Below are 21211 nucleotides of genomic sequence, written 5' to 3' on the forward strand. Positions count from 1 at the left end.
GGTTGAATCCAAGTCTTGAACAGGAAGTTTGTAGATTGCTTCGATCTGATTGGTTATGAGACAACAAGCTGTCGACAACCTACGAGTGATCATTTGAGACAACACAGTAATTCTAGACGAATAACGTTTAATGAATAGCAATTAACATCAGTGCATTTTCTTACCTAATTCCGGTTAAGTCGTGATGCCAGGGGACGTGTAAATTGCTACTATTTATGCATTTACTTGAACATCTAGAATAAAACCCTAATTGAGGTAAAATAACAAGAGGCTGTATTTCACCTGTTACGTGTGACTAGTTGCCAACAATCATACTGCTGTCGCTGCTCTGGTATTTGTCTCTGCATGTACATCTTTAATTATTCTGAGGACCTTCTCTTCCCTTCCACCAATATGGTGTATGTGCATAGCTGTGCATCAGTATGACGTTAAACGATAGCCGAACTTTCAGTCATCGTATATTAAAGTGAAACGTTACTGAATACACTCACTAAAAAAGACTGTGTACAAATTTGTACATCCACAGTGACATGTGTACCACTGATACAGTTGTCACTGTGGATGTGTTACACAAATTACGTGATTTGTGTAGTGCTGATACATAAATTATACACGTTATTTTTTTGCCCAATATACTGTGTACCATTCGCACAAAAAAGCTGTAGGACAGCTGCATCAATTTCATTGAGAGTTTCAATGCTGCATGGACGACACGTAAATCCCTTATACTACATTCGTGCTCGTTTTGGAATTTCTCGAAAATGACCCTATATTTATTGTCCTTTAAATGACTTAGGAATTTGCATTCAAGCGTGTCCATGCATCAGCTGACTAATAAAATCATGAATAGAATGGATGGATCCAACACATCCGACGTTCCACCACCCCTTCTCGTGACAACGGTACTTTTCATTTCATTCCCGGTGAAAGCAATCATCACGTCATGACGTCACAGAAAGATGGAACATTTGTAACCAGTGTGTGGGGCATTCCGTTGACCTATTTGCAACAACATTGCTTATGATTGGTCAATTGCGTGTTCTTGATTGACAGTTCGGAAAGCTCTGTTATTCAGTATATGTATTGTTCCTTCCGTTGGCGTCTCATTATTCTTGATAAGCTGCTTATCTACTCATCAAAAATGGCTGTGTACAAATTTACACATCGACAAAGACATGTGTCTCAAATACACATGTTATTGCAGATATGTTACACAAATTACGCGGTTTGTGGTACACAAAACTATATAAATGTGGATGTGTATTTTTGCCGCAATATACAGCGTACCACTAGGACACAGCTATCTGAGAGTATTGTGAATCGAAAAATAAATTATGTTGGGATGTTTTTTTCCTAAATCCACGCGTGACTGAATTTGTCGACAAAGTATAAATGAGCCTCAGATGTGTGTCTAATGTCAGTCATGGCATTGTGTGTGGGTTGGTCCAATAAACATCCTCTCTTGGACACCTCGGGGTACACTATAGAAATGGTGGATTTTGGAAGGCTGCAGACGACAGCTAGGAAACTAAGACGAAGCCTGTCCAAATGACCGCACAGCGAAGTTAACAGGTTTCTTCCTGACATCCTGAACAGGCTGACATTTTACTGGAGGCCAGATCGGTCAAAAGTGACGAGGGCCTAATAAAAGATCTTCACCAGCCTTGACTTTCCTAACCAAATCGATAAGTTATACCTTTCGGTGAAAACGTATAGCGACTACGAGGACAGATTGGTTATTTCTTTAGTTATATATTTTTTTTAAATGATTGAATGGTTTCTGAGTATTTCAACCCTATCGTGGCGATCTTTGTGATTTAGAATGTGAAATTATATTTCCTACACTATAAAAACTATATTTGTTAAATTAAACATTATATAGTATTTTCTGAGTGGTGGAACAATAGATTCTGTTAGTGCGGCACAGTATAACTTTGGCCTAATATAAAACAATGCCGCGTCACCTCGATAACGAGACGCCGCTACACGGATTTTCAACACAAACATGGACTCGTACTATACCACTCAACAATGTACAAAACAGTTCACAATAATCTAACTGAATATTCTGTCGCGTTTCAGAGAAAATCTTATTCTGTGAATTTAACAAAATAGTTTTCAGCGTGTATTTATTCATTTGTTTATTCATTTGATTGGTGTTTTACACCGTACCCAAGAATATTTCACTTACACAACGGCGGCCACATGCACCTTGGTCTTGTCGCACAAACTCGCCCACGCGAACTCAGCCCAGTTTTGTTCTATATATTACATCTCGTAAACAGATAGGCCTACACGTGACAGAGAAACCCGTGATCAGCCCCTGGGCTGAGCAAAGCTATATAACGTTATGCAGATGATCAGTCTCGTTTAGTGTAAAGGGTGTATGTGAGGTGTCCATTTCTGGTGTCTTCGGCATGGCTTTCCAGTGACGCAGCACCATGAAACCCAGTCTGCACGCTTCAGTTAAGCACACACCGTCGTGGTATGATCGGATATGAAACCTCTCAAGCAAACAAACAAACAGTGGTTGCAACAACATTCATGATGATTTTCAATACACAGCAAACTTTTAAAGGAGAAGAAAAGTTAAAACCATGACACTATAGGCTGAGAAGAGCACATTTTTTTCTATCTAGTGGTGCCTGTTGCATAATTTTGTGATTTTTCCTCGCCATACACGTAAAGCCTGAGAACGGCAAAGCTGGCACAAATCACTGAGTCCATCGCGTTCTCCATCTTTAACACACTGTAATTTTATGCTGGGGGTGTGTTGCCTCTCAGCCAGTGAGAGTCGTTAAAACTGGCCTCGGACCCCCATTAATTTTCCATAAGCGACAATGTTAACGTCTAGCGCTGTAGCTCAGTCCCAAACAGTCTGTGGCTAATAAGCTTTGGTGCATATCTGGCCCAGCCTGTGAGAAAGAAGCCATAAAAATCTTGACATAGGTTGACCGTCAAAATCTGGACCTTTCCATGCCGGCAGCTGGGAGGCGTGCCTAGCAACGCCAAGGGGACGTCACTCGCAGCCTCATCACTACCTCACACCTTGTGTCCTCTCACCCAGAATTTCAAAGTTTAGACAGTTTCCAGCATTTTAATACCAAGCATGCACCTGTGCACCAAAAATGGACGCCTGGGAGCGAAAAAAGACTTTATACCCTAAAATTCACAGAACTACAAACGGAAGTTGTAATGGGGGTCTGTGTCCAACTGCCACCTTGTTCGTTCGCGTTCACTCGGAACCTACGTCCAACATTCCAGTTTCCCGATCGTTAAGCGGAAAACGAACTGTCCTAACACAAAAGATTTCAGGACTAGTTCTTAGCGGATTTTAGCTCTGACTTTATTTATAATTTATCGAGTTACATATTAGAATTTTTTATGGCATGCGCCTGCGAGGATATGTATACCCTTTTCAATGGTATTTGTTTGATATTTAAATTTTCTTCTCCTTTAATGATGTTTTTATAGATCTGGCGCTAGCCAGATCCTTTTCAGTGGCGAATTCGGGACGACGAAAACCCAGGTTACTCAATACAAAGCTGCACTCCAGGAAAGTAAACCCAAAAGATATAAGTATTGAAGACAATCGGGGGTTTTGTACCTGGAATATAGGCCTACATATGAAACCTAATTTATACTTTAAAGTTAACATTGCGTTATTTTAATCGTGAAAAACGCTTTCATGGGGTTCAGAATTAAAGACGGATGTGCGTCCGGTTTTCTTCGCTGTAAAGTTTCTCACGTGTCGTATGTGAGAAACTGTGACGACTTGCATGCACCGCGTATACATATATTCAACCCCTGTTGATTTCTTGTAACCATTTCTTTGATATGCCCTTTCAGAGCTAACCGTAACAAAACGCACGAACGCCGCTACATTTACTACAATATGTCCAAAAATTCAACTATGATCTTGCACATCGTGTCCAAACTGATGCACGAGGCACAGGAGATCAGTCAATCTTTACGACAGCCCTTTTCTCTTACGCCAATTTTTCAAAGCGCGTCTTAAATTGCTTACGTAAACAACAACAACATAGGTGTTGAAAAACGCTAATACTTCCTTCGTCTCATAAAATCAAGAATACCCATTTAACCAGTCATGACCAGTATTATTTTATCAACCGGATGTGACCCACAATGGTTAGAAATATTCCTTTCTCACGTCTAATATTATGATGACGTCACATGAGAGACGGTAATATAGCAGACCTTCCGCCGCAATCAGTTTTTAACAAAAAAAGCACAAACTCACACACAAGGTGTCTGGCTTTCTATCCAAAAGCTAACACGTAGTCCGCCTTTCTTAAGTAAGTGATGAAGCCTGCGTGACACAGCAGAGGGAAACGATCACGATAATGTTAAACCACGATAACATAACGTTAAGCCACGTCGACGAGAGCTGGATTCGAACTCACGTCCTCAGTGGCTTGTGGTCTAAGCTACAGAATTCAACACTGTTGCCCGGTATATAGCAAAGTGAACGGAGCTCTCTCCCCACCTCCCCCACCCATTCAACCCCCAAATATTTTCTAGAATTCCTATAAAGTCCTATATTTATATGGTATCCTATAAATGTCCTATATTTTCAGAAATATTCCTATAATTTTTCCTCTTTTTGTTGGAAACAAAAACATCGGGTGTTGACGACATTTAATCGTAAGTAACCGAAAAGCTAACATAGCTGCAAGCCATCAGAATGTCAATTACACTCTTCGTTGTTTATTCTCTATCGTCCATCACATCCTGTCAGTTACATCCTTTATTTGAATTATCTAGCTATCACAACCAAGTCAGTTATGTTCTTTGCTGTTTATTATCCATTGCCTGTCATCCCATGTTCATTGCATTTTGTTGTTATTCTCCATTTGTCTAACACATCACTCACCATTGTCTATCACACCTTGTCAGATATATGTATTCAGCATTGTCTATCAACCAGTGTCTATCTCATTGCTTGATGTCTATTCTCCTTTGTCTAGCAACCAGTGTTGAATACATTTTAGTAGTACTTTAATTTGTGTCTATAACGGTATGTCCTTTGGTTTCTTCTTTTTTTTTTATTCTGCATTGTAATTCACCCATGCCAACTCTGCAGTCTTTGTTGTCTTTTTTCCATTGTTCATCACACCCTTGTGCTCTGGTTAAATCGAGTCTTTTGGTTCAAACCAGATAACAGCGGACTTGAGTGAGTGTTTGGCAAACTGACAATTCTGAGAATATCTCTAGTGAAAATCAAGACATAAACTTAATCAAGGCCGTCTTACTAAATGTAATATTTTTTATAAATGATAAATGGGCTAAATGCTTTAGTCGTCTTTTTCCTTTAATGGAAATACAGAAACAAGGTGCCCTCTTAAATTATGCTTTTGTAATAAACCAGGTGTAGCGCTTTGATGTGTAAATGGATTGACTTACTTCAGTGGTCTGCTTAATTATATAAAGACGGTACACCATTTCTTCTCCCTCGTCCACAGGACTTCATAGCCACGGCACATCAGGATGCAAGTAATGAAATCCATGTTTTGTACTGATGTCCTACAGAACAGCTCATGATGAATGCGTTTTTGTTCAAAGGCTGGATTAATTACATGTATGTAGACAAGAATCTATTATTTGCCCTCAGGATTTCTAATTCATCAAGCATGGAAAGTCTGATTCAACTTGGAACGAATTCTTTGACATCAATACACCTACAATACCTCTGATCTAGACAGGTGGGCAACCAGTCATGGAATTAGTTATAATCTTCATGCAGTTGCTCTATGCAGGAAATGTGACCGAAAAGTGTCTATAATGAAACCTGCAATGTGAGGAATATGGAAGGGTGACCAAAAATTGCAGGGATTCGTTCTTTGAAGCAGTCGTAATTTGTACGCGACGGAATGTCCATGGCAACACATGGGGAAGGCATATTTCATCGTTTTTTATGAACACAGATGTTTTACAAAAGCACTTTGTAAAACGTACCGGCACCTGTTGTTGAAACCTGATCACTCATTCAAGCCTTACAGTGTGGAATATTGAAGTCGGTCTGAAAATTCTCTGGGCAGTGAAAAAAATACAGAAAAGCAAACGCAAAAAAACCCGGAACGACAAAAAAAATCGATACAAAGGTGACGGCAAAAACCGTCTATAGTGAAATCAAGTCAAGTCAAATCAGACCAGCAAACCATAGCCTTGGTTGTTCACTACGGTAGGCCGCCGGGCAGTCTCTATTACATATCACAGTTTTTTCCTTATTACCAAAATAAAGCAACTGTCTGGGTCTGGGACTATCAAATTCAACGGGAATGAACACCACATGCCAATTAAAGATCGCCACAGGCGTATAGAAAGACTCTCTCTGTCTCTTACGTGAATGTACTTAAAGACACGATCCATCTGAGTCTTACGGTAAAACTACAAATAGAAACATGGAAATGACCCTGTGTGAAATTGCCAGCGCTTTCCAAGGCCTAATTAAGGAATTAAATCTTATTGTGAACTCAGAATGGGACCAAAAATGGTAATCGTTTTACCGATTACAACAAACTCTCTGTCTTGGGGCTGGCTTCTTTACTAATGAGCATTATAACGGTTTTATTTAATCGTATTAGCTTTGTTGTCACCTTGATCGTGGACAATAAAGCTGACTCCTCATCAGAAGAAGAAACAATTAAGACGAATTATGTGGGTGCTATACCACCAAGCCTACAAGCAAATCATCCCGTCAGCTAATACTAATACCGTTGTGTTGCAGCCGTAAAAGGCAATAGATCGTCTTTCCAGGTCCCTTACCCCTACCCACCCCACACCCAACCAAAACACTTTTAACACAGAACATCCCACTCCCAGTAACCTGATGTGCTGAAGACCAGATTCCTGTAATGCGTTACAATCGAAAAACAAGCGCTTTCGGCAGTGATCACAACAAGCATTTATTTTGAGAACACAAGGTTTGAGTAGAAAATGATTTAAAAGCGCCTGGAAATTCAGCTTTGGGACATTTTGTGATCAAGCATGTTACATGATCGAGCTAAACATTTGAACTACAATTACACAAGTATTTAAAAACATAGTCAATTCACACCAAGTAAACAAATACATCAGTTGTTGTATATAAACAACTAATTTTCGACGTACTTATTTAAATATTTATTTATTTATTTGTGTATTTGTTTATTTTTATTTGATTGTTAGATTCTTCACGCCAAGAATTTTTCACTTAAAATTAGAGTAAACCATCGACCTTTCGCAAGTTATACGACAATATGAAGGATAATACAAAGGCTTGAGAAAGAAAAAGAACAAATCTTTAAACCCAGACGTTCAAACGTTAATTACTGCGTGTTCGGTTGTTTTGGAGGGTATCATCTGCGATCAGATATCACACAATCCTACGGTTTCCGTGGTTTAACAACCCTTTCTCCACAACCTGTTATTGCTAGAGCGGAGAAAATGATACTATATTAGATAAATAAATTACCGAAATCGACGAGCTATACACATCCTTATGGGGGAAAAAAAAACAGGTCTCGTTACTAGTCCCTAACTTATCCTGCATGCCTTGAAAGTGATATGTGCCATCTGACGTCAGTGGCAGTGAACTTTCCAGGCTTAATTCCACAGTTACGCAGTGTAATGGTAACGGTAAGACAGAACCTTACACACGTGTGGGATTTTTTTTACTGGTTCATATAAACTGTAATATATCGCCAGCGTTAGGCTTTTATTACGTCATATTTATTACGGAAATGATAACAGGGGATGAATTATTACGCCTCCAAGCCACCTGGCCCAGGAATCTTTTTAAACTCCGTTTTCTATTAGTTCCTCACCCTCAAGTAATGTTATAATTTTATTTATTGTTTTTCATATTTTTTCACAATTTTAGACTATGATTATGTCTGGAGTATGGCAGGCATTTTTCGTCGATATGTATTCCCTAATAAAACGTTTGTGCAAAACATATCCAATTCTTTTGTCCGTATGACCGAGGCATATGGACAATTCTTCAGGTTTATTTGTACATATATGCAGCTGTTTTGTATATATGTGAGAATCTGTTGCAAATATGTAAAATAAATCTTTTTTCCATATCAGTACAAAAAATCTAGATATGTACAAAACAATTGCTGATGTACATACAAGAATTTCACATATATTCACATTAAACGTTTATTTTACATTTGGTATTAATATACCTATCAAAGAATTGGCCATCCGTACAATCCTTTTGGACACATGCATATTTAGAGAATAAATATCGAAGTTTACCATACTGGATTCTTCGCATTATGAATTTATCATAAAGCCTACCTACCTGTAATGGGTTTGTAAGACTTACTTAAAATTAATTTGTGCAAGAACAAAACTGTCAGTTTTAAGCTGTTGTATTTTCTTTCACAACTATCAATCTAACAAATATTCTCAAGCAACGCGTACAATAATCACATATACTAAAAAGTCAATCTTTTAATTTTAGCAGAAAGTCTGTTATCTGAGTGATGTTAGAATGTATTCTGTTATCGTAGCACAATATTCTGTCATATTCAAAATAATGTCCTGTTAGTCTAATAGAACCATTATGTTGAATAAACAGAATGTGTGTGTTATATTTAACAGAAAAAACAGATTTTCTGTTAAAATTAACAGATTATTTTTTGAGTGTGGATTTATTTATTCATTCATTAATTTTAACTGACAAACACACACGTACACGCTACAAAACCAACCCCGTTCAAAAAGCAAATGTTGATTTCAAGCAAAGCAACAACATACTATACGACGATTAAATTGAATATTCGACTCACCAGAATGTTGCCTATTGTTCCCATCGCTGTGGCCAGAGAAAGAACGATCAAGTAAGGAATGGTAAGATACGGATACCTCTGAATAAAATCCGTATGAATCCATGTTTCGTTGTAGGTTTCGTTTTCCGACCGATCTGCTTCAAACTGTACCTGTTGGCGGATCATACCGAAGAACTCTTCGAGTTCCATGTCGCGTGCTCAGTAGAACACCTGCGTGCGACTGGTGGCAAGGTGTCATCTGCGTCTCTTTAAGAACACTTCCAGGCCGGTCACATGACAAGCGTCCACTATCAAGAAGCAGGGTCAAATAGATGAAGGATATTGACGTTAAGCGAGCAATTATGTCACTCGGAGTGAAGTATAGGCCTTTACACCTGCATTTAGCCTTCTGCTAACAGTATGGAAGTAAATATCATAATTACAATTAAATGATGTCTCATAATTTCGTCTCATGTATGTCAAACCTTTAAATGGCGGTTTTAAATCTTGATCGATGAAACTCGACAAAGACACCGGCAGGATTTGTGTCAATTGATGTTCACAAGCGTTATGCAATCGTGAAGGGAATTTTGCTGCAAGGTACGTGTCCTCGATCGAATCTTCTTTCTCGGAGAGCTTAAAGTATTACAGAAAATCCCTCTAAGGCTCTGCTGTATGCTGTACATGTGTTGCAAATGTGTCGCACGGGGACCCAAGTAATCTTCTGGCCTATAGGCTAGGGTAATCACTCAGATAATACTGGTACACATTTACCGTTGACAAATTTCCTGATCTAAAACCACAACAGAATTAGATTCGAACATACGACCCGTACCAATAAATTTAAGGTCTGTCGTCATTAGTGACACAGCCCATTTTAATACCACTTAGCCAGCGAGATTTCCTTAATTCAAAGAGTTCATTTTAAAGAGCTGAGATATAGGCCTAGAGTATATTTCGAATTAAAATGAATTTAAATGTGTTAGTTATGGTGGCCTTTTCCAGATGTCAAATCAATGTCCTTTTGTTTTTCTTTGGGCGCAACGACCCAGGAGGATCTCACCGATACGGTCGCTACATGTGAGTTCAAGTCAAGTTCATTCCGGCTTCCTTTCCAGCCGTATATGTGGGAAGGTCTGCAAGGAACCTTTGGCGTAAATATACGGCGTAAAACATTCAGTCAATTTCATTTTCCTCTTCTCGTGCGTCTTATAATGTTTTGTCAATTTGGCATAAATCTAATTAATGACCAAATCATGCACGTACAGTGGAGAGGAAAAAAAAAAAAAACGCGAAATGTCGCTGATTATATACTGTACGTGAATTTGTTTCCAATGAATCTTAAGAAATTTCACAAAATGCAGTACTGACATTATGCAGTGTGCAGAGCATGTGGAGTGTTCCACTAGCCTAAAAATAGCAAATTTCACTTTGATTGGCCGCCTTACATATCACGCTTCTTCTATCTACATACATTACAATCATGACGATATATATGTATGGCCAATTAATATTTATATTTCTATGTTCCAAATAATAGCGGTACCCATTATATGTATATATGGATTTCCCAAGGATGTGGTCGTTAACCTTTATTTGTTTGTCCGTGGGTACAATGCGCCACTGCACCGTGAACCCACGGGTACATGACCTTGTCATATATAGCCTATAGTGTATTTATTACTAAATGTAATGGTTGTATAACACCCTGTTCCGAAGCTGGCGCCCTGTGAAAGATGTTTAGATAGCCCCCCTTCCTCCTCAACCCCCACCCTCCACACATGCTACTTGTGTACCTAACACGTGAGCATGATACATGTATCTACGGAATCAAAGTCGAAATGAACAGGTAGTAATAAGAGAGTTCATACCTTGGCCACATTATCCAACGCAAAATATTAGTTACATGGTTACTCAGTGATAGGATAAGCAAATTTATCCCGCATCAGATAAAATACTTCGCTTTTCATTGGACAACAACGGTCACGTGGGGTACAGATATATCCTCGAATCCTGCAGACGACGGTGTCAATAATCCTCATATTGAGGATTAGAGTTGTGTTCCTCATGTGGAGTACTGACACCATCTATTTGCGTATCCTGTCACTGAGTAAGCGAGTGCTTGGGGTTTAAAGCCGTACTCAACAATTTTTCAGTTATATGACGTCGAAGGCATCCTTAGGGTGTATGTGATGTGCCTCCTTGTTGCCCTATGACTAAGTAACCATCTAACTAATGATATGGTGTCAATAATCCTTATATCGAACGTCACATTGGCGTATCCTATCACTGCGTAACCATGCAACGGATTTATCCTGCAAAGACCCAAGCTTCAGCGATGTGACCATTTTATTCAAAACCCAAGAAAGGGAGATAACCTACTCAGCCGACACATTTGACGTCGTTTGCAGGATTCGAGATTGTTATATATGTTCCACATATGTCTATCTTTTAACGTTGTGACGATCGTGCCACAAATTTTTCGTACTGCACGTCGGCACTGGCAACGTTCATATTACACGTCGGCATTAGCAACGTTTATATGGTTAGTCGGCATTAGCAACGTGACGTTACATCATTCATTGACACCGCATCTTCTCCCCCCCCACCCCACCCCCCACCCCCACTCATAAAAAAAAAACAGACTACGAGTCTTCGTGTCTTACATTTGTGTATCAAATTTACATTTTCGGTGAATAAATTTTGCTACCTAGTGAAATGATGTTTGGTATATAATAAATAGGTTATTGAATGAATATATAGGACTCATCCTATTGTTGCGTGGCGGAAGCGAGAACTCACAAGTTCGTTCCCGTTTGGGCATATAGTCTAGATCTGAAGCTTGTTAACCAGACTTCTGTGTATATGTGTCTGCTATAAATGAAGTTCGAATTACCTCGCTGGCCCAGATCGTGAAAGCCCTAACTCGCCGCGACCTTGCAGGCCCGAGATCAATGTTGTCGCATGTTCAAACCCAACTCTCGCTGTTTCGGCTGCGCCCTTCTTAGGGGGACTGTGAGGTACCTGGCGATGCACATAGGTTATATATGTTGTTTACTTCAGGCACTCTGATTTCCTCCACCCATAAACCTGATCGCCGCTATATAAATGAAACATTCTTCAGCACGGCCTGAAAAAAATTGATAAATAAATAATTCTCTAGGATTCTTTGTCACCAAAAGCTAGGTTGTGTTTTAAACCATCACACCTCGTATGTCTTTTTATATAACCTTCCCCGTCCCCACCGGCAAGCCCTGCACAGTTCATCAATGTTTTTACTGAGCAGGTTGACCATTTCTCACTCTAACATGCAGACATTTCGCTGATGTCTGTGAGTGTTATTTCCCAAATGAACAAGAATCATCAATTAAGGTTACTATTAATAATACATGTAAAGTGTTGGTGCACTCCTCCGTGCAACTTTGTTATTTGAGTACTGATTTAATGTTTTCTATCATCACTGAAAACTGTTGAATGTTTCTCTTTGCACGATTGTGTTCTAATTTCCAACTGCCTTAGTTGTTTTTTTTTTGTTTTTTGTTTTTTTTTAGTGGGGGGGGGGAGTTTGTGTTAAATGTGGTTTTGGGAATTGGCCTTGCGATAATTGACTACGAACGTTCATTTTGGTTGACGGCTGGTACACGAATGTCTGTTTTGACGCATATATTCACTTTGATCAGTACCTGCGCCTCGTTTGTTAATTTTATTAATTTGGGTTAGTGTACGCCTCTCTTTGAGACAGCTGGACGTATAGTATAGCCTTTAGCACAAAGCAAATATCCATTAGTAGGTCTAACAATTAACCAGTAATTATTAATTAAGATTATCCGGTGGATATATTTGCTATAGTACAATCCATTAATAAAATTTAAAAAGTAGCTCCAAAGTATATACCCTCATCATTTTTCGGTGCGGTTCGTTTGCTTGATTGATTATATTTAATCAAAATAAAAAATAAATATTTATATTTTGGTATCTGTTGACACATAATCTATGTCTGCACGGGCATAAAACTGCAATGGTTTCAATGCTCTTACCACAAATCTTTCAAGAACTCTTCTTGTAGAGATTAATCGATATTTTTCGGGTACCGGTATGCGGTAGTGTATTGCTCCATTTAAAACATTACATGCATTATGATATTTGACATTGAAATATCAGTGAAGCTGTCTACTTTCAACACTATCTAAAAACAGAAACAATATCTAAAAACAAAAGCAAACCTGGCTAAGTTAACAAAAATGTCGCGCCCGAAATGGGACTCGAACCCACGACCCTCAGATCACTCTGAAGTGAATGACTCCGTAAAAGTCTGATGCTCTACCGACTGAGCTATCCGGGCAGCCTGACTACAGTGGCGACAAGCGGGTATATAAAAGGCAATCTAATGCGAATAACCAGCATTTTGTTTATTTTTGGTCTGTAATACCAGATTTGTGAATAACGTCTGAGAATGAATACTTGGAAATGTATTTTGAACTTAAACACATTATGTAAAGCTCGTTGTATTACAGCCCTAAGTACACAAAGGCGAGGAGGCGGAAGACGCGAGTTTGCTGGGATATTTCTTACACGGGGTCCGTAATCAGCCTCTTTTTCGTGCGACCTCGAAGTCGAAAGCCGAGGTGGGCAATTCTAGTAGCAAAACCTTCCTTTAATATCGATTAACCACTGTATTTGTCATTAAATACCACTTTTGACCAGGTCTTGAATACATTGGCTCCTTGTTCTTGTGGTCGTTTGAATCCCTTGTTATTGAAATATGGAGAAAATTTACACCAGATCAACTTTTTCCATCGAACAACGTGTTGTAAACAAAATGGCTGCCCCCATGTGCTGAACATCGTGACTGAAAATTGAGCCAAATTTCACCACGATATACCCATTTATATTCGTTTTCCACAGCTAATTTGAATTGATGATAAGGTGGAATCCCCAGAAACAAACAACGAAGGTTTCTGTAATGTTATTGTGAAGATATTCATAGTTTTGAGCACCTGTGTTTCAAGCTACGAAAGAATCAAACTCCTTTTCTTATACTGCCCTAGCGTCGCTGGAGTCTTGACGCTAACAGTGTTAATTACTGTGTTCCTAGCAAAGACCAGGAGTCCGAGGAGGTGAAATTGATCAATAAAATGGAACTAATGAGGCGAAATCCTGATTTTTGCAGATTCCGAAAGTTCAAAATGCTACAGGACAGTGAAATCATTATATTTGAAGGCTAGACACATTCTTATTACTTTTCCAGAAAGAATCTCGTACCTAAAGGCTATAGTTTTCATTTTCCATGCTAAAATCTTCCTCATTGCCTATCTTAACTGGGTTAAATTCGTTTTGTTTTCACCTCTAGTACTTTAGTCATATGTGCTGATGATTGGCCCAGAGCAGCTGTGATGTCACTGCAAAACCTATGAATACTTTAGCGCTCGTGTAGTAATGGCTTGCTCTCATTCACTCACGCAGGATACTTCAGAAAAGTTTCAGAAAAGAGTCGATTATGACAGCCTAGAATTCAAGATATTACAAAAATGCATGGTTTACAAATTTGCTTCCTGTGAACCTGTTTATTGTATTGGAGATAGCACTTGTGTGGGCATTTAACATGCCTGCGGTAGTGGCTTGTGGAAAATGAGGCAAAAAAGAAAGAAGGGTAAATCCAGTGCGCACAAGTAGAGTCCAAGTACACTGACTGTTGGTTGAGGAATATTTGGATATGTCCTATTCATAGCTGCTCAACCTACAGTCAGAGACCAGAGCCCTTGTTTAAAAGGTCAGATACAGGCTGCAGACTGAATAACCACTCCACTGACCTCTAGCTGGCCAAATCCACGCCGTAACTTATCCTCTTCAGATTGCCACATAAACTTTTGTAATGATAATCCAATAAGTTATTGTTTCTCTCGTAAAATGCCTTCAGGCCATACTGTTGCCATTGATTTCGACACAACCACCATTTGCCTCGTTGTTAAACCAGGTCACGTGAATACTTGAATTGTCACCAACAGTCAAACTCCTGGTCTCTAGTTCCTAGTTGACTTTATTTAAGATAGTGCGGTATTATGACACTATAAATAATTCAATTCCGAAAAAATTGTATTGCAAAAATAATGCTCGAGATTAAGATTATCACTGTTAGAAAAGAAAAAACTACAGGTCCGCTTTTGAGCACATTCCCAAAAATGTATTCACCCATTTTAAATAAATGGTGGCCGTCTTGAAAACCTAGGAGCCTCTCACCAGAGTGGTCGTTGTGAGTTCAAGTCTAGCTCATGCTGCCTTCCTCCCCAGTCATATGTGCGAAGGCCTGCAGCAACCTGCAGATGGTCCTGGGTTTTCCCCATATTCTATCCGGTTTCCTCCTACCATGATGCTGGTGGCCATTGTATAAGTGAAATATTCTTGTGTATGCCGTGACAAAATGCTGAGAGCCCATGTGACTTCAAGACAGAAGTCCTGTAATATGTCTTGTGAGTAAGGGTAGGAAATTGACGGGTAGTATTTCAAGATTCAGATGGTAAATGGGCCCAAAAAGTGAGTTTGAGCTAAGGATTATGTACACTTGCATTTTATAATAAGTGTAACATAAAAGCTGTTCTGTTGTTTCTCTTTTTGTATTATTAATTTTGGGAGCTGTCTCTCTTTTAGCCCACTGTTACGTCCTTACATCAGGAAACTGGAAATTTTGATACGTACAATATCTATAAAATTTTCATTTTATTCTGCCTACAGAACATGGCTGAAAACTGGGACGAACCGGTGGCGGCTGTGGCAGAAATCCCAGAAGTCAAACTATTTGCAAAATGGTCATCGGATGATGTTCAGGTCAGCGACATCAGTTTAACTGTAAGTATTTAAGAGCAGCCCAGGTTGTTTCATACGTTAAAGTGCCACTCTGGTCAGAATACATATTGCGTAGAAATATTAGAATAATATGAAAGAAATCCTGACGGAGTAAGCCTAACACTATAATACAAATTGCGTAGAAATATTACAATGATATGAAAGAAATCCTAACCGAGTAAGCCTAACACTATATCTCCATAGGAATTTGATGAATAAAACTATTTAACCCACATAACCGAAGATTCCTTGAAAAACAAAATCTTCGGCTGTGTCCGTAAAATTTTCTTCATGTGACGTGATAATATTCCCTGTATGACATCGAATATTACTGTTGAGAAAAGTTTTAATGTAATAAATTTGTCACGTCATACTGTGGGGCCTCTGTGGCTCAGTTGGTTAGCGTGCTAGTGCAGCGTAATGACCCAGGAGTTTCCCACCAATGGGATCACTGTGAGTTCAAGTCCAGCTCATGCTGGCTTCCTCTCCGGCCGTAAATGGGTTTCCCCCAGGCTCTGCTTGGTTTCCAACCACCATTATGCTGGCTGCCATTGTATAAGTGAAATATTCTTGAGTACAGCGTAAAACACCGAGGAAAAAAAAATAAAAAAGGGAACATGTCATACTTTGATGTATGGTGCATGCCAGCCGCCATTTTCAGCTTACCTGTGCTTTTTACCTTGAGGGTCATACCCACAGCGTTGTTGTCCAATAACAGGGAAAGTAGTGTGTATTTAGCTCTGGTTTTGCACACATGTAGAGCACACACACAGTAACATGAGGTTGATGTTCCATTGTTGATATACTGTGTTAATGTTAGTTATCTTAATTTACAAAATTAATCCAGGGTGGTTCAGACGAAGCTTTAAGTCTGAAGATTTGTCAGGTACAGTATGAGAGGAGTTGGATTCCCCCAGGCTTTGATGGGTAACTGCCACCCATAAAAAATGGACAGACAACATATAAGTGAATGATTCTTGAGTATTATGGTATAAAATAATACCTTAATTCCTCAACCTTTTCTCATATGAAAGAGCAACTTTCAGTGCAATTTGTTCATATTTTTAATTTGAGTTTGGAGACAAAACTTCATTGGTTGGATTGGCCAGTTTCAGTGTCTTTGGCAAAGCATTCCTGTAAGGAAACATCATGTTTAATGCCTTGGGCAAAGCATTCCTGTAAGGAAACATCATGGTTAATGTCTTGGGCAAAGCATTCCTGTAAGGAAACATCATGTTTAATGTCTTGGGCAAAGCATTCCTGTAAGGAAACATCATGTTTAATGTCTTGATCAAAGCATTCCTGTAAGGAAACATCATGTTTAATGTCTTGGGCAAAGCATTCCTGTAAGGAAACATCATGTTTAATGTCTTGGGCAAAGCATTCCTGTAGTGAAATATCATGTTTAGTGTCTTGGGAAAGCATTCCTGGAAGGAACATCACGAATCTATACAGATATCGAGGGTCACCCTGCCTTCCTATGAATTGACTCTTGTTTTTATTACAATTGAAACAGAAGCATCAGTATTTAAACAAAAATAAAATGTTAATGAGCATAACCACAACACTAGCTTGTGTACGTTGTCTGGCTAAGGGCATTGATTTCAGTTTGAATCCCCGCACTTTAATGTCCATCAATCCTAAACCTGACCCAGCGCCTAACTTTGTGACGTTCCTGATGTTTTCCCCAGGATTACATCGCTGTGAAGGAGAAGTATGCAAAGTACCTGCCCCACTCGTCGGGCCGTTACCAGGTGAAGCGCTTCAGGAAGGCCCAGTGCCCAATCGTGGAGAGGCTCTGCAGCTCACTCATGATGCACGGACGTAACAACGGCAAGAAACTGCTGACCATGAGGATTGTGAAACATGCCTTTGAGATCATCCACCTGCTGACAGGAGAGGTAAGGCAAGGGAGGTAACCAGAACTAAGCAGGAACAAAAGTGCTCTTCTGAAATAGAACTAAGCTGTCTGAATACCCTATCCCTCAACCTTATCGCCTGTGCGATCAATACTTTGAAATATTCTGAGAGAACTATGGGATGTAGAGAAATCATTTGTCCACTTTTTGGAACCTTGCATGTTTAGTGATAAAAGCAAGTCATTTTTGCTTCATTTTCATAATAATTGTGTGCATAAATTCCACTGAAAAAAGTGTTCGAAAAGGTTGTAGACTTGCAGTAGGCAGACATGTTTGATAAAAGTTCTGAGTAGTATCCTTGCTGGCTTGTGTGGCTAAAACATTAAGCTTGCCTCAGCAGATCCTTTGGCAAGTCTGGTTGTGTGGTCTCATCCATGTCTGGCTCATTTGACCCGGGCTTTGATTCATGAAATTTGTGCCCCAATAGCACAGTTGGTAAAGCACCTGCTTTGGGAGCTGTAGATCCAGGGTCAGTCCTGGATCGAGTCACGCCTAAGACTTTAAAAGAGGAAGTTGTAACTTCCTTGCTTGGCGTTCAGCATGAGAGGGATAGTGCAATGACTGGTTGACCCGTATCAGTATAATGGCTCGGGCGTGGCAGCTTACTTGCCTTCGGTAAGGCGTCACAGTGAAGCAGCACTAGATAAAAGAGCGATGGAGATCTGTCCTTCAACAAGGAGGCACATTACATGCACTCTAAGGATTCCTTTGTCGTCATATAACTGAAAATTTGTTTAGCATGACATTAAACCCCAAGCACTCACTCATTCATGAAGTTTGTCCAGTACATATAATGCTAGTGACAGGTTCCTCCAGGCCCCGCTCAATCCATTGAAGTTGTGGACTTTGTCATTGTCATACAAATGAACTGCTTGTACCCTTTTGGGGATGTTTTCAGGGATGTGTACATACATTTTACAGGTGCCTAAATTACAGCAAAACCCAAATTATAGGAATATAGTCCGATAAATTTAACTTCAATATTAGACAAAATGTCCCTATAATCAAGTGCACTGACAAAACAAAGACATACATGTATGAGTAATTTTACTTCTGTAGTTTGGTATGTAAGTTCAGGGTTTGTAGTATGTGAAAATATTGGAAGAGTTTCCAAATCCAAAAGCTGTTTATAAGTGTAGCCAAAGTTGCATGGCCCTGGTGTTCATCAAGTAGCTGATGTAATGTGAAATCATGTTGATTCATCTGTGGTGTTAATTTAGTGTAAAAAAAACACAATTCATTTGTATTGCTAATGTAGTGAAAAGGTATATTTCACATAATGCTGGTGACCTTGTTCTCGCCACGATATGGCTGGAATATTGATGATGTGGCGTTAAGCCATAATTATTCATTCATTCATTCATTCATTCATAATGCTGGTGTAGTGTGAAACAGTTTGTGTGTAGTGTGAAACCATTTGTGTGTATTGGGAAACCATTTATGTATAGTGTGAAACAATTTGTGTAAAGTGTAAAACCATTTGTGTGTAGTGTGAGGCCATGTATGTGTACTGTGAAACAATTTGTGTGTAGTGTGAAACCATTCGTGTGTAGTGCTGTTCTTCGTGGTACAAATGGAATTTCCGTCAAGGTACTTAATAATGTTGATTCAGCCACTGGCTATGTTAATCATTCAGGTGGTCAGTTACATAATACCCAGGAGCCTCTCACCAATGCTGTCTCTGAATTCATGTCCAGCTCATGCTGGCTTCCTTTTCGGTCGTACTTGGGAAGGCCTTCCAGTAGTCTACGGACGGTTGGGTTTTCTCCCACCATGATGCTGGCTGCCAACATAGAAGTGAAGTACATTTGAGTATGGTGTAAAACACTGATAAAATAAATAAATAAATAAAAATAATTCATTAAATTTGTCCTTTTGGGATTCAGAATCCACTGCAGGTTCTCGTGAACGCTATCATCAACAGTGGACCTCGTGAGGATTCCACGCGTATCGGGCGTGCCGGTACCGTCAGACGACAGGCCGTTGACGTGTCACCCCTTCGCCGTGTCAACCAGGCCATCTGGCTGCTGTGTACTGGTGCACGAGAGGCGGCCTTCCGTAACATCAAGACGATAGCAGAGTGCTTAGCTGATGAGTTGATTAATGCTGCCAAGGTGTGTACATCTTTCTTGTTTTTCCACCGCCCCTCACTGCTAGTAGGGCCATTGTAACTAAAATTTTTGTACATCACATGTGGGAAAGTTGATCAGTACCTTGCCAAACGTTGATGGTTTCACACTGGACACACTGGTTTCCTCCACCCATGAAACTGAGTTTTAGCACGGCTTTAAACAACAAGCACAAAAATAAATAAATAAATAAAAAAGCTTCACAAGATATTGTGTTAATTGTGTTAAGCTGCCGCGAGCACATTTTCAACAGAAATCTGAAGAGTCATAGTGAAGATATTACTTTGCTATGGCTATGTTCAGACAAATGAAAATAAATGATGTATTTTAATGTTCAGTTTATAAGCTAATAACCAAGAGCCTCCCATCAATGTGGTAGCTGTGAGTTCCAGTCCAGCTCATGCTGGCTTCCTTTCCAACCTTATGTGGGAAGGTCTGTCAGCTACGTGCAGATGGCCGTGGGTTTCCTCCCACCATAATGCTGGCCGCTGTTGTATGAGTGAAATATTCTTGAGTACGTTATAAAACACAGATCAAATAAATATAAGCTAATAACGAAGGAAATAGGTAAGACACTTGCAGTCATTTTGAATCGAAAGTGGATGGCAGGCCTACATCAGCGGAGATAAGCCATCCAAGTCATGGTTACTGTATATTTTGGAAAAGTTGTCTCCCCTTATAAGCCAGAATGCTTGAGCAACATTGAAATCATAGTTTGACAGTCATAGTCTGACATTTTGCACGGCCGCTTTGTTTGCTCAAGAAGTGCTAGTGAATTGTCGAGTGGTATAAGCCTCATGTTTTCAAATGTGATGGGCACATGGCACGATTCACTGTTTTATTGGTCATCACCTAGACTTGCTATTTACTGAAATTCACGTACAACATTTATTTCTTCTTCTTATCCTCGATATGTATAGCTAAAATATTTTTTGCGAGATTTGATCTTTTTGTTAAGTCTGTTCATTAAATGTGGGATAGAAAGATTCCCTAATTCTGAAAACAATTTCTTCCTTTTCAGGGCTCCTCTAACTCTTACGCTATCAAGAAGAAGGATGAATTGGAACGTGTGGCCAAGTCTAACCGTTAAGCAGTCTTCGTCGTTCCCTGTCAAAATAACATTTCAAAAATCCGTGTAAACGTTGGGAAAGAAAAACTGAAGAAAAAAAAGGGAATTTTAACTTGTTTTGTTCTTTTAATTCCTTAACATCATTTCAAATCAAAGCCTACAACAGTCTCCTTGTACAATACACGCATATGGCAAAACGAGGAATAAAGTGTTATAGGATAAAGAAAATCTTCACAAGACATGCGCCGCAGGTCACGGTAGGATCAGTGTGCGACAGTCACTGTAGCTAAATAGTTTTTCATTCAAGTCGATGTGACAAAGAACGTCATGGTCGAAAAGACGCGGCACGGCTGCTTTCCCCCACTCTCGTCGTTCACGGTCTGGCAGCTAATACGTAACTCGCCAATAAGCCGATGATTTACCCAGGGCGCTTGGCGTATTCCACCCATAAAACAGATAACCATCGTGTAAGTG

At 39.5% G+C, this 21211-nt stretch overlaps 2 protein-coding genes and 1 non-coding gene across 3 annotated transcripts in view; 1 reads left to right on the top strand and 2 right to left on the bottom strand.

Annotated features, from left to right (window-relative positions):
• Positions 1 to 8990, bottom strand: part of LOC135480891 (melatonin receptor type 1A-like) — a 32622-nt gene extending 23632 nt beyond the window's left edge. Inside the window, exon 1 of the mRNA XM_064760820.1 lies at positions 8802 to 8990. Coding sequence (XP_064616890.1) covers positions 8802 to 8990 — 189 coding nt within the window. The remainder of the gene's footprint in view (positions 1 to 8801) is intronic.
• Positions 8991 to 13027: 4037 nt separating this feature from the next.
• On the bottom strand, positions 13028 to 13122 carry Trnak-uuu (transfer RNA lysine (anticodon UUU)). The gene is made up of 2 exons: positions 13086 to 13122; positions 13028 to 13063 (listed from the first exon to the last, which is right to left on the bottom strand). It is a non-coding gene; the product is annotated as a tRNA-Lys (tRNA).
• Positions 13123 to 13370: 248 nt separating this feature from the next.
• LOC135480544 (small ribosomal subunit protein uS7) lies at positions 13371 to 20857 on the top strand. The gene is made up of 5 exons (XM_064760398.1): positions 13371 to 13405; positions 15510 to 15623; positions 17312 to 17521; positions 19426 to 19653; positions 20690 to 20857. The coding sequence occupies exons 2-5, from the start codon at positions 15513 to 15515 to the stop codon at positions 20756 to 20758; spliced, it is 618 nt and encodes a 205-aa protein (XP_064616468.1). The 5' UTR covers positions 13371 to 13405; positions 15510 to 15512; the 3' UTR covers positions 20759 to 20857.
• The last annotated feature ends 354 nt before the right edge of the window (positions 20858 to 21211 follow it).

The sequence above is a fragment of the Liolophura sinensis genome, chromosome 13 (genome assembly GCF_032854445.1).
Source record: "Liolophura sinensis isolate JHLJ2023 chromosome 13, CUHK_Ljap_v2, whole genome shotgun sequence".
In the NCBI taxonomy this organism is placed as follows: domain Eukaryota; kingdom Metazoa; phylum Mollusca; class Polyplacophora; order Chitonida; family Chitonidae; genus Liolophura; species Liolophura sinensis.

Excerpts from the sequence above, each read along its gene's own strand:
- LOC135480544 (XM_064760398.1), top strand. The coding sequence starts at position 15,513 with ATGGCTGAAAACTGGGACGAACCGGTGGCGGCTGTGGCAGAAATCCCA. Across the intron at positions 17,522-19,425 it reads TCCACCTGCTGACAGGAGAG|AATCCACTGCAGGTTCTCGT; the intron begins GTAAGGCAAGGG and ends TTTGGGATTCAG. Across the intron at positions 19,654-20,689 it reads AGTTGATTAATGCTGCCAAG|GGCTCCTCTAACTCTTACGC; the intron begins GTGTGTACATCT and ends CTTCCTTTTCAG.